Source organism: Panthera tigris, chromosome C1 (assembly GCF_018350195.1).
Source record: "Panthera tigris isolate Pti1 chromosome C1, P.tigris_Pti1_mat1.1, whole genome shotgun sequence".
Taxonomy (NCBI): Eukaryota; Metazoa; Chordata; class Mammalia; order Carnivora; family Felidae; genus Panthera; species Panthera tigris.
Window position 1 is genome coordinate 123437008 of NC_056667.1, and position 14112 is coordinate 123451119.

Genomic DNA, 14112 nt, shown 5'->3' on the forward strand with positions numbered 1-14112 from the left:
AACTTGTTAGTCATGTAGAGCATACCCCAAGCAATAAATGGATACACATGGATCCTCAAAGACACTGGAAGAAACATTTCAGAAAGTAGCATACATCTAAAACACTGTTTTTAATTTCTCCAAACACAAAGACTGAAGTAAAAACCTCCTCTTTGAGAATCTTAACATCTATTAATTTCATAGTATACAATAAAAAGGGAATATATGTCAAAGGACAAATGAGCCTGAATGGAATCCTGGCTTAGCTATTTAGTGGCTGTGTGACCTTTTGCAAATCATTCAACTTCACTGGGCTTTATTTCTCTTTTCTATAAAATATGGATGCTAATACTTCCTCATAGAGTTTGTCAGCGAAGAGATTACATGTTTAAAGCACATTCCCAAATCCCAAATGGTAAAAGGTCAACACTCAGTACACTTTAGCTCATTTTTTTTTTCTTTTGTGGATAACAAACAGGAAACATCACAGAGTAATGGCTAAGTTCAAATCCCAGCTATAATACATTCAAGCTGTATGACAACGGGTAAACTATTTAACCCACATAGGCCACAGATTTGTCATCTGTAAAAGAGAGATAATTGGAATATTTCCCATGGAGAGTTGCTTTAAGAATTAAATTACATGTGGGGAATCTGGGTGGCTCAGTCAGTTAAGCATCTGACTTCGGCCCAGTTCGTAATCTCACAGTTCATGAGTTTGAGCCCCAAGTCAGGCTCTGTGCTGACAGATCAGAGCCTGGAGCCTGCTTTGGATTCTGTGTCTCCCTCCCTCTCTTCCCCTCCCTCACACATGCTCTGTCTCCTTCTCTCCCTCTCTCTCTCTCAAAAATAAACATTAAAAAATTTTAATAAGAAAAAAATGAATTAAATTATAAGTAATATGATGGTTCCTCCATTACAAACTGCTATATCCCTGGTACCTAGAATAGTACCTGATATCTGGTAAGTTCTCTTTAAATGCTAATAAAAAACTAATGAGTTAAATACACATCTCATATATCTTATGTTTAAAGGGTCATTTTAGGGGTACCTTGGAGCATCAGTTGGTTGAATGTTCAATTCTTGGTTTCATCTCAGGTCATGAGCTCACAGTTTCATGAGTTTGAGCCCCGCATCAGGCTCTGTGTTGACAGCTCAGAGCCTGCTTGGGATTCTCTCTCCTCTCTCTGCCCCTCCCCAACTCATGCACATGCTCTCTCTTTCTCTTTCTCTCTCTCTCTCTCTCTCTCTCTCTCTCAAAATAAACAAATATACTTAAAAAAAAATAAAGGGTCATTGTCGAAGTTTCCAGTGCGCAACTTTTCTGTTTTTTCCATCTGAGAGTTCTCTCCTTGTGCATTTAGATGCTGTCCTTCTGTGCTTCATTCAGGTTTTATTAAATGATGGATGTTCTCACTGTCATTGCAACCTCTAAGGTCCTGGCCTTTCCTGAACTGGGCTTTCCATGAATTGAGGCAGTAACTACAGCCTTACTACTCTACCACTCAATTCTTTACTCAGGAGAGACTGCTTATAAAGTCCGAGTTTGCAGAATCTTGAAACCATTCAAATCTATTACAAAGACCTGTAGGGTATTTCCTGATAACATAGCGTGTGCTTTGGTGATTGTTTCTGAAAAGGCAATAGACTTGTAAGTGTTATATGTGTCATGCATATTGGAAGTATACTAAATATATTACTACTTCACTAGGGACTCTCTTGACAATAATGTGAATTGCTGAGGGAATAGAAATCAATTCTTTAAGTGTTTTCTGACATCAAAGGTGACCGCTGGGCTTCAGGAAAAGGGTTCAAAATAAGACTGACTTGTGTGATTGAGATATTCATAAGATCAACCTGCAAAGGTAGGCCAGGCATTCTTTCACTACCCAGGATGCAAGGGGATGACAAAAGCCTAAATTCAAACAGCTAGTGTGAAATAAGGGCCTTAGCAGAACTAAGCTCGAGCAATACACAACTGTTAGCTGCTTCTGAAACCCATCACGGATACTCACACCTTTAGACCTATCTTTGCGTTCTGTTCTCTTAACCTAAAATGCCCTTCCTTCAGTTCCGTATTAAATCCTCCTCACCTACACATCCTTCAATAGTCATCTCAAATAAATCCCTTTCTGACATGCTCAGTTTTTCTTAGGTCATTTTTTTTTCTCCCTTTCTTGCAGTAAAGATTTGATTTCATCTAGCATTAGTTTTTTTCAAGTGTGACTCTTTCTTTACCATAAGATTCTTAGAGAGAGGGGAAATGACTTATTTTGTGTCCCTCTACCTTGCTTAGCACAAACCAATTTTGTCATTTTCTTTTTAAACTGTCATACTTTTTGGTCTCATTAGTTCTTGTAAAAACTTACTGCCTGTGCAACAATACTATCTGAGTGAAAAAATTTTAAAGTGAAAAAAATAAATTTAGGAATCTGTAAGTGATTTAGGTAAATATGATATGACAGAATAGCCAAATGTCATCCAGAGTAGGGGTTCAATAAATGGTAGCTTAATATAGCAATATGGCCAATTGGAAATATTTATTTCAACATTTATAAAACACCTACTATGTATCAGGCAAAAGCTATAAGAAGTTTACATTCTACTGGGGGAATATACTATATTGAGGTCCAAAACCGTTAGCAAATAAAAATATATACTTAATGTATTTACAATATGTATAATAATTAAGTGAGGAAAGTGGAATTAAAAAAAAAAAACATCAGAGAGAAGGTGAATTTGGAACTGGGTTTTATTAGCTAAATATATACTGTCCAAGTCCATAGCCAAGGGGAAATCTGGGTCATCTCAGCTAAATTCAATGACTACACAGTTCATGTAATAAATATAATTGTATTTTGGTGGTAGGCTAGATGTCTGAAGGTACCATTTTCATCATCAGTCCAGCTGGTTTAATGATGCTGTACAGAAATATACTAAGAAAGTAGAGGCTATAAAAGGGATACGCACTAAAGAGAGACAACTACAGAAACTTCTTTATGGACTCTGAAATGGGAAAACAGTGGCTACCAAGATCTCCTTTTAATTTAATAGAATTTCATTAATCACTGGGGCCCAAGTTTCTTTGGGTACAATCTCAGTCAACTGATGATAAAGTCTAAGAAACCTGGTGAGTGGCAGAATGTCTACATATACAATCAAGGCTGAAATCTACATGAAACACAATTGTTTCTAATATTTTTAGTATCTTCATTTTCTATCAATGATCATAAACTACAAAATGAATTAACGAGGAAATAGACAATATTTGTCCAGATGCCAGAAGTCCTGGGGTCTAGACTGAGATCCACCTAGCCATGTGACTGTGGACAAGTCACTTCATTTTGGTAAAGTTGTGACAGTGTTATTTATTAAAATTATGATATCACAATGTGCCTTTGCTTACAATGCCAAAGGTTAAAGTGAAAACTGAATGAAATAATGTAAGGAATGGTTTTGGAAACATTGAAAAATAAAAGTATAAAACATGATATTTGTGACTATGTTGCTATCAATAATAATAAAAATGCTTATTATAAAAGAGAAGTTTGAAATGTTGCAAAAACTACATTAAACATGGCAAAAGAAACTCATCTTTGTGCTTTGTGAAAATATATCCTGTCACTTGCTACTACTCCAAATGAAAGGTGAAAACCTTCAGTCAGAAGAAAAATACAAAGAATTCTGAAACACAATTTTTTTTTTAATTTTTTTAACATTTATTTATTTTTGAGGCAGAGAGAGACAGAGCATGAACGGGGGAGGGGCAGAGAGAGGGAGACACAGAATCTGAAACAGGCTCCAGGCTCTGAGCTGTCAGCACAGAGCCCAACGCGGGGCTCGAACCCATGGACCGCGAGATCATGACCTGAGCTGAAGTCGGCCGCTTAACCAACTGAGCCACCCAGGCGCCCCCTGAAACACAATTTAATGAAAACCACAACTTGTTTCTTTTTTCAGAAGCCCACAGCTTCAGCACAGCTAATTCTGTTTTATTCTCAGAAGAACATTCCTAAAAGCTCCAGGCTGTTCGTTAACAGCAGATGTACATATTTATAAACAAGAACCATGTTAACTGAATAATTTTTCACAAATTGTATCAAGGATCCCAAAGAAGAGTTCCAAGTGTTTACAGCCAGCACTCAGAGACACACTCTGTGGGGATACCATTCATTAAAGGCACTGCTTATGGACGAAAAAGGTAATCAGAAAATAATCCTCACTCCTCAGATTGCTGCCATTGCATTTGCCCCATACGCTACCATAGAAACACTCGTATAAATGTTATCTGAGGGTCATAAAACACTCTCTGAAAGTAAACTTTGCCCTATGGGAAGTAAACTTTTAATGCACCAAATTCCATTTAGTGCCCTGCAGACAGGAATTCTGCAAAGAATATTCTGAGAAAAGGCAACTCATCTTTTATAGGTGAGTACTCTATCATAGAAGCTCAGGAATGGAAAATCGGGTCTTCATCCTCCCCGGCCATCATGGTTTATGACTCTAAGAATGATGACTATTATCAAAATTTTACAGATTCACAGGGAAGGCCATTCTACAACTTCTCTTGGAAGCAAATTTCTATCATAAACACACTACCTTTAAAATTCTTCCATGGTTAACCTTAGTCGTACATAGTGCAATTCTGGCCGCATCTTTCTGTTTAAGTGAAGATATTCATTCATTCTTATATTCATTCATTCATTCATTCATTCATTCATTCTTCAACCAACAAATGTTTATTGAATGCCTATTATGGAAAAGGTTATTGGTTGTAGTGTAAGAAATATATGGGGATATGAGAAAAGATCTCCACTCCTTAGGCAACAACCCTGAACTCCTTATTTAGATCATTACTAGCAGCAAAGTATAGAAACAGATGCCAATTTGCAGAAAATATGGAGGACAGAGAAACATGTTCAATTGCCCCAAGAATAGAAAACAACTAAGTTAATTTAAACTGATAAACTCTGTAGGTCAAATGCTCCAGGTTCTTCAGTAGATATCTGAAAGAAAATCAAGTGATGGAAGGCAAGCTATTCATTAAAAGAAACCTAAAATATATAACCAGTTTTATAACAAACAACCAAGACTAAACTAAAGTGTCTGGGGATGCACATTAAGTGATAGCACTATTAAAAACACCAGGAGGTTATTGCTCTAAAACCAAGATATTAGTTATTTAGTTGGGGAAGATGAAGGTTGAAATTGGGAAGAGGCCCCTAGGGCCCTCTGGGGGGCTAGCAGAGTTTTCTTTCTTGACTTGATGTTGGTTACAAGTGTTCACCTTAAAATAATTGAATAAGCCAGGTATTTCTTGTGTGGTTTTCTGTATCTGGGTTTTGCTTTTCCAGATGCATTTGTTAACATGGAATAACTCCTAATCTTTGCTAGTGAGAATGCAAAATTGCACAGCTACTTTGGAAAAAGTTTGGCTGTTTCTTGTAAAGTTAAACATATATTTCCTACATGAGTTTGTAATCCGATTCTTAGTTATATACCCAAGAGAAATGGAAAACAATGAAACTAGAGCATGAAAGTTGCAAGTTTATAGCAACTTTATACTCCTAAAACTGGAAGAAACCCACGAGTAGCTGCATGGATAAACAAATAGGTACTTTTTTTACAATGGAATGTTACTAAGCAATAAAAGGGAATGAACTACTGACACATGCAACAACAAGGATGCATATCAAAAGACACACGAGGTGAAAGAAACCAGACACAGAAAGTGAAATACTTGATAAATTAAGTTGTATGATTTTCTGGAAAAGGCAAAACTATAGGGAGAGAGATCAGTCATTGGTCATACATTTGGCATATGGAATCGGAATGGACAACAAAGGGAAATAAAGAAACTTTTCAGGGGCAGGAAAATATGCTGTATTTTGATGGCAGCGGTAGTTATATGATGGTGTATGTTTGTCAAAACTGATCAAACTGTACACCTACAAAATGGATTTTCTGTAGACCTGACCAAAAAAGTATTTATTATTGACAGTAAGAATGAACATAGTTTACAGTTTTAAAATAAAATGGATTCTATATCCTGTATTTTCTTAAAAGAAAAAAAAATAGGTTGGGGTGGGGACAGTAACACAGTAAGAGTGTGATGGGTAATTAAAAAAAAAAAGTTTAGAAGAGAGACTAAATCACCGTTTTTGTTTGTTTTGTTGGTTGTTCGTTTTTACTGATGGCTATTTCTTCAGAGAAATTGTTTAAAAGTGAAAACAATTCTGGGTGTCATAAAGTTCTTTCTGTTCAGGCTTTTTCTGAGCCAGTTCAAATAAATCCTAAAGCAGACAACATCAGAGCCGAGAGCAATAATGGTTACGTCCACTGCAGAGGATTGTAGCTTCCTTTTGCCAGTCAGGTTCCTGAGTATTCAATTTTGTCTGTCCTCAACAGAAATATTTCATCTGGGCACGGCAGCTTTCTAATCTTGATGTCTCCAGAGTCAAGTAACCAAAATAGACATGGTGAAAGCCCACCGTCTCCCCCTCCCCCACGGAGTTACACAAGGATCATACTGTAGAGAGCAAGACAGTTCACTCCAGGTTCCCAACACAAAAGCCTGGTGGTTAGAACTTCAAGAAGGTCTGGTTAGAACTTCACTCAAGTAATACATTTCAGTTTAAATATAGTTTAAATTCACTGTCTTTTAAAAACTGTAAGAAGCATTATAAAACTATAAGCAATTCAACTCTTTCACTTTACAAATGATCAAACTGAGTTCTAAAAAGGTCGAATTACTTAACCAAAGTGATTAAGTTAGCTAGAGGTGAAGCTAGAGGGGAACCTGGGTGGCTCAGTCCATTAAGTGTCTGACTTTGGCTCAGGTCATGATGTCGCAGATTGTGAGTTCAAGCCTCCCATCAGGCTCTGTGCTGACAGCTCAGAGCCTGGAGTCAGCTTTGGATTCTGTCTCCCTCTCTGTCTGCCCCTCTCCCATTTGTGCTCTATCTCTCTCAAAAATAAATAAACATTTTTAAAAATTTTTTAAAAAAGAAATGGAGCTAGAACCACATCCTAGAAAGCCCATTTAATAAGATGTTGCTCTGTGAAATAAAACCGAAACTATAGTCTGTGTTAATACTATTTTCACTACTAGAGATAAATAACACACAATATAACTTCTAAGTTTTCTACTCAACAACGTATACCTCTATTAAGAATTTAGGAAACATTTGACAATGTCATCATGCCTTATGCAGAAACAGAAATACAAAGGAATTAAGAAATGCTTATTATTAAGTTAGCTGTTGCTCAGGGAGCTGAAAATGGTCTTCCCCATTCCCCCTCCCCCAGCCATTCTCTTATAGTTGGTTTTAGTCTCCCTCTGCTTTGCTCAAGCAAGAGCTTAAACACTAGATCACTAAGATATAAACTTCTTACATTAAAACATGATCCATACTATGTGAATGAGGCATTTTAAAAGATGCTATTTAAAAATCTTTCTTCCATCTGTGCGATTTGAAGAAAATTTATCATTTAACCAGCACTGCCTTCTCATTTTAAACTTCTGGTAGATTTTCTCAAAGGAGATGAGAGACCTCCATTCTTATGAAAAGTCTTAGCTAGAAATATTGCTTATAGCATGGAAATAGCAACTCCAAATCAACAGAAAATTTCCCTCTATATTCATCAGGAGGAACAAGACGCTCAGGAGAACGAGCCCCTGTGATAGGTTAAAGTTGACAAAGGTCTGAGATGGGAACAAATGTAGAAAAGGGGCAGAAGAGCTCTGTGCTATCGATTGTCCTAAGGTCAATTGACAGCTTTTCTCATCTTGTTATGTTTTACTCCTTCTAAAGATGTAGAGAAAATGTTCTTTTAATGCACCAGACAGATACAGAGGCAGAAGGGAATACGTGGGTAGAACATTTAAGGGCATATTATCCTCTTCAACACACACTTCTATGCCAGGTGCCTACAGCTTCGAAATGGGCAGCAGAAAATGAACCCTAGAATTCCATAAAGTTTCTGAGAGCCGATAATGTGAACAGCAACCAGTGAACGAGTTAAGTAGTAAAACCATCTCAATTTACGTCTCCTTCAAGTTCAGCATGCAGCCGACTGCACTTAAGCATAGCAATCAACTGTGATAGAAGAAATCCCAGTTATAGTAAGCAAAGAAATAGCTTCAAGGCAGCAGATAACTGTGCAGGGAGAGAAGGTCAGAACAGGTGAAAAGAAATCCTGGAGGTAGAGAGTGAAAGCTTGGACTCCATTTGGGTGATTTTTAACTACCCTTGCCTATTATGGGTGACAAAGCTTAACTGTTCCCTTTACTTAAATTTACACTGCATGGTGTAAATATGCACATATAAGCACTTGCGCGTGCATACACACACACACACACACACACACACGCACGCACGGGGAACATTTCAAGGCTGTGGAAAAGCACTAACTAATTCCTAATGATGCTATGAGTGCGATATGGGTTGCTAACAGTAGATAGTTTATGAAATATGTCTTCGTGGTGGTGAGTCTACCAGGTTGATTCTAATTTAAAGCTTCAAATATACTGCAGCACAGAGCTGTCATATGATAACCATGTGTATTATTATTGCTAGTAGCACTAGGCAATCACTCATTTATTTCACCTGGCTTGATTCATGCTTTTGCATGATAACATGCCATTAACAAATATCAAGTTTGGCTGTCTTGAATTTGGATAAAAGTTCCCTTTATTTACAGCTATGCTATATATGTGGGGGTTTTTTGCTCATTTACATATATAAGTCTTTTCCATGTGGAGTCCACATTTTGTGAGGATACATACTGTGTTCTATTTTATTGTACACACAATAAAAATGGTTGATTGTCTGATAAGAGCAACAGCTTTCAGCAATAATCCACACATTGACTGTACTGCTTCCAAAGGAACCAACTCAAATACAGGTGTAAATCATGCATGGGTGACATGATATCAGTACTCTGTATTGCTGATTTCTCCACAAATCTGTTTTCTTTCAAATCATTGTTATTTTACCCACCTGGTTGGAGAGAGTGTTCCTTAAGTGCTTCTCTAGGTGAATCTAAGGGATGCACAACCACCTCATTTACTCAAGGTAATGACGCTGGGGGTTCCAACACTAATCATCTTTATATAGGAGGGAAGGCAGTGACATAGCCTCACTCACAGCATTATTACCTCAGCTGCCTAGAGATGCACACTTCAATAGAACAGTTAAAGGGAGGGTAGAGACAGCTACCCAATTATAGAAGGGTGGGCACAAAGCTAATCTCACATAAAATGTGCCCAGCCATGTATACCACACAGATGACAGGTCAAATAATCATTATGACATTTGGAAGGCATCTTTGATTTATATCACCAAATAGCAAGACAAAGAAGCCACCTGTCTCTAAGCACCACCCTATTGAAATGTTCCTTCATCTATGGCAACGGTTTAATTTGGAAACACCTTTTCTGTTCTCCATATTTATATTAAAGGATGTAATGGTCAGAATCAAGCTTGTTATGGCTTCCTGAATCATCCTCAGTACAGGCGATTTATGATTTATGAGCTTAGAGCTGATTATGTAATCTATGGTCACATCTCTCTCCATTTTTTTATTACCCAAATTTTGGACCACTGCTGATCATTATACCCTAATCAGAGGTCAAGAGGAAAGGGGGGGGATTATAAGTGAAGGTTTGGTGGCCACATAAAAAGAGAATTACTCATGCAAACGTTTTTACAGATGTTTATGGCCTAAGTGATCCTACTTATGGCCTAAGTAAGGGGATCACTTGTTCAGGGGGATAATCAGGGGGATAATCACAATGTTCAGGTTTGTCTGGTAACTTTAAGGCACCATATCACCTCACTGAAACTGCATAAAATCAAGCCCTGGACTAATTATGCTGCAGTGCTCATTCTGATGCCTGAACTCTACCTCATACATACACTTAATTGTCCCAGCTTCTAACTTCACTATCTGCTTTCCTCTCCAATGCCTCACCTCATCTTGAATCTGAGACTCAGTATCTCCTTTACTACTGTTCAGATGGCCCCATGGTGACAATACCATCAACTATACCAGGAAAATACTTCTCGTAGCTCCACCCAGTCCTCAGCATCTCATGTCTCTGTGCCCCAGGTTAATAAAATAGGTACTAAAAAGATACAACACATGTATATTTAGATGTTGCCGTGAACTTGCAGTACAGTGCCTGACTTGAGAACCGTGAGCACTGGAGTTCTGTTTTACTCATTATCATTTAGATATGAACCCAGCATTCCTATTTCACATACTGTGAACTTCATAAATTCCTTAACTTTGTAGACATAAGTGAGATTACAGAAGCAGCAGTACTTCTAAGAATTAATCCTACTCTGAACCATTTTGGACCACTGTCTATTATATCCTCCTGTGCCATCTCTGAAGGGGCCGAGGGATGTGTTCTGGTATGAGTTTGTTACCAGAGATAATGTCTCTCTCCCTGAGGAGTGGCAGCCTTTGTCTAGGAGATAATGATTACATATGCTGTTATACATTCCTTTTGATGTTGTCCACAAGGAATGTTAGAGGTAAATCAAATGCTCACTGTCAGAAAACATGTCAGGCCATGTAAGCATGATAACTTGCCACATTATCCTTTTATAGCTTTTATTTTCTATTATCATTTTATTAGTCTTATTGTAAAACTACCTTTTACTGTAAGCTACTTTGTGTCTTTTGAAAAGGTGAATTACTAGCATTATTTTTCAAAGTAAACTCATCCCATAAATACACTCAAAGTAAATCTACATCTCAGACAGCATGATGTACAAAATAAACTCATTAACCCAGGGAGAAGAAGGAGAAAATTATCCATATACATATGGGCATTTAGACACTGACCACATCCAAAGGTGATGAGCTATACAAATGTTCTATAATACAGAGAATTTTACAAAGACCTAAGTTATAGCAACAAGACTGTTCAAGTAAACATAGCTAGAAATATCTCATAAACCACAGTTTAAGATGTGAAAGGTCATCAAAAACGGTTCAGTGGTTCTACTTAAATTATTGCCTAACTATCCTACCTGCGATATATGCTTTTTTTTCCCCATCTATTGCTGAATTACATTAGTTCTTTGGCTGTAATTGGACTTGAACTTTTCAGTTCCAATGATGCTTTATATTAGGAAACTGAATATAGTGGTGGAAAATGTGGAGTGTAGAACCAATCACTATTTGTTCGACATATAATTATCTTCTCTTTCAGCTTAGGATGTAGCCTTGGCTCTGGTGCAACTCAAATCTGTATGGGTGTCATCTGATTTACAGCAGATGACCTGGTATCATATGAAAATAATTTACTGTGCCATATGTCTCCGGCTCTGTAAATCAATAGCTTGAATACAGAGACATCTCAATTAGACAGTGCAAGAAGGGTAGGGCAATCTACCTCCTCCTTTCCTATATCATTAAAATGGCAAGTATTACAAAGCAGTGCTTGTTTTAGAGTTGCTTCAAAAGTGGGGGCTGGATCTATTATTTCAAGTTGGGAGACATAAAGTGAGAGTTGCCATCAAACCAAATGAAAAACTGAGCACAAGGTTGTGTAAGTAATAGCTTATGAGGGGTGGGACAAACATTTGTTAAACTACTGATTGGTGCATTTCTACAGCACCTGTGTATTATCATGGGCTCAGAGAGTGGAATGGGATGTTAAATTATGACTCGGAATACAGAGGAGTCACCCATCCTTTCTAACCTGCTCCCCTAAGAAGTCTCTAAACCAAAGTCACAAACATTCATGGTATTCATCACAATGAAATAAATCATCTGTAGGCTCAACTTTGGTTTCTCCCTGCAATGCATTCAAAGCTTAAGCTATCATTATAAAAGCTTCATAATGAGGAAGCCAAATCATCTATCACTGATCACATCCAAATCCCAATAGGAAATTAAACAGAAGATCCACATAGATTGATCGGAAAAGATTTAAGGCAACTTCTCAAACTTGATTCTGCCTGGGATAACCTCAAGAAAGAGAAAAAAATAACGCAAAATTAATTCCCTGATTTTGCAAATGGTGAAGTGAAATACAGAAATGAAAGTAAATCGTCTTTCACAGAGTTCCCTTATCAGGTCCCAGGATTGGAACTGCACAAGTCTGTTTTTTCCATGGAATTGAACAGACTTTAAATAACAGACTGAACCTTCAACTGGTCCCATAGTAACTATAATTGGTAGCTGAAAGATTCTGACTGTGCAGGAATTAAATCTAATCAGAAGCCTCCTTCCAAATTCAAGTTACGTCTTTTTAAAGGAAAGAAACACATTGATTTAGAGTTTTTTAACCATTGGTAAATGTTTCCTTTAAGTACTGAGTAAGTGCTTCCTGAACAATTAGATTCACATTCTCTGTCCTCTTTAAAATAGAATTATAATAACTGGTAAACTTTCATCCTCCTGGTTGGTCTTTCACAGGGCATTCCTACAGCCACACAGCGACTACTTCTTCCTGGAAGATCCCTTGGAAAGCCATGAGAGAAGAAAAGACAACCAGATCCAATAAAGCCAAGACTATGTGAGGTGCAAATATCAAGTCTCAGCCAATCAACTCCAATACTATCTGATGGCTGGGCCAGAAAAGAAGGTCTAAGCTCTTAGGAAATTAGCTTCTCAAATTCAAGAGAAGCTTTCACAATGAAAACTCAAGCACAAGTGCTATTGGTGCAGGAAGAGATGCACCTCCAGAATCAAGAGGCTCAGTTCAGAGGCGTACCTAGAGAATTGTTGCTGCAGACCACGCATCTGAACTCGGTTGCGCTCAGACTCCAGTGTCACCTCCTGCAACCGCTTCTCACTCTGAAGACGTAAGTGTCTCTCCTCTTCCAATTCATGCATCAGCTTCTCATGCTATAAAAGGCACAAAGGGAATGACTTTTTAGAAGGTGTTTCTTAATTACTATGAGAAAAAAATAATTAGTAAGAGCTGTCAGTTACCAACCGCTAAGTTGGACTTTATATATAAATTAATTTCATCCTCATTACAACCCCATCAAGTAGGTTCTATTATTAACCTCCTATTACAGATAAGAAAACTAAGGATCAGAGACATCTAAGTAATTTGTCATAAAAACCAGAAGGTAACAGTTATCAATCCTGCCTGATTTGTCTCTAATGCTTGAATAATTTTCACTAAACCAAGTGGCTTCTTGTGCAGATATGAAGATCTATGACCCAATAATGCTATCAAATATGTTGTAATTCAAGTAGTGATGAGTAAGATCATTAGTAGGCTGTTCAGAATTATTTCATACCTTCAATGTCTGGTATATGCTTTTAAAGAAACATAACTGACTTTTTTAAATTTACCATCTTAACTATTTAAAATTTTTTTAAGTTTATTTATTTATTTTTGAGGGAGGGAGGGAGGGAGGGAGAGAGAGAGAGAGAGAGAGAGAATGAATAAGCGGGGTGGGGGCAGTGCCAGAGAGAGGGGGAGAGAGAAAATCACAAGTGGGCTCTACACTGACAGGGTGGAGCCCAATGTGGGCCCTAACTCATGAAATGTGAGATCATGACCTGAGTTGAAATCAAGAGTGGGATGCTAAAGCAACTGAGCCACCCAGGCGCCCTGAAAAATAACTAATTTTTATACAATGACCTGCAATTTCAACTTAATTAGGCCATGGAGTTGATGAGAATAAGGTTAAATAATTTGTTTTTATTTCTCTAATTAGGTTTTCACAGATAAAAATAGGGTAAACCACTCACTTTATTATTATCCCAGAAAACTAGCCCATTCACAAATGGGACTCAGGGTTTCAAAGGACTAGATGACTCAAAATAGATGGTCCAGCAAAAACTCATTCCAAAAACAAGGAGTCAAGTTGGCGAAAGAGTAGGGGAACCCTAATCTTGCCTCAGCCCTTGAACACAGCTCGATGAATATCAAATCATTTTGAACACCCAAAAAATCAACCTGAGGACTGAGAAAACAAAACTGCACAACTAGAGGTAGAAAAATGGCCACATCATGGAAAGTAGGAGCTGCAGAGAGTTGATTAGGGGGAGAAAAGAACTGTGGGTGCTGTGATGGGGAGGGAGCACTGATCAGAGAGAGAGAGAGAGAAGTGAAAGAGAAAGAGAGAGAAAGAATGAAAGCACGCACAGGGG

The 14112-nt window shown here is 37.6% G+C and overlaps 1 protein-coding gene across 1 annotated transcript in view; it reads right to left on the bottom strand.

Moving 5' to 3' along the window:
• The window catches only part of NCKAP5 (NCK associated protein 5), a 676395-nt gene that overhangs the window by 376680 nt on the left and 285603 nt on the right, over positions 1–14112 (bottom strand). The window contains exon 4 of the mRNA XM_042993887.1: positions 12716–12849. Coding sequence (XP_042849821.1) covers positions 12716–12849 — 134 coding nt within the window. The remainder of the gene's footprint in view (positions 1–12715; positions 12850–14112) is intronic.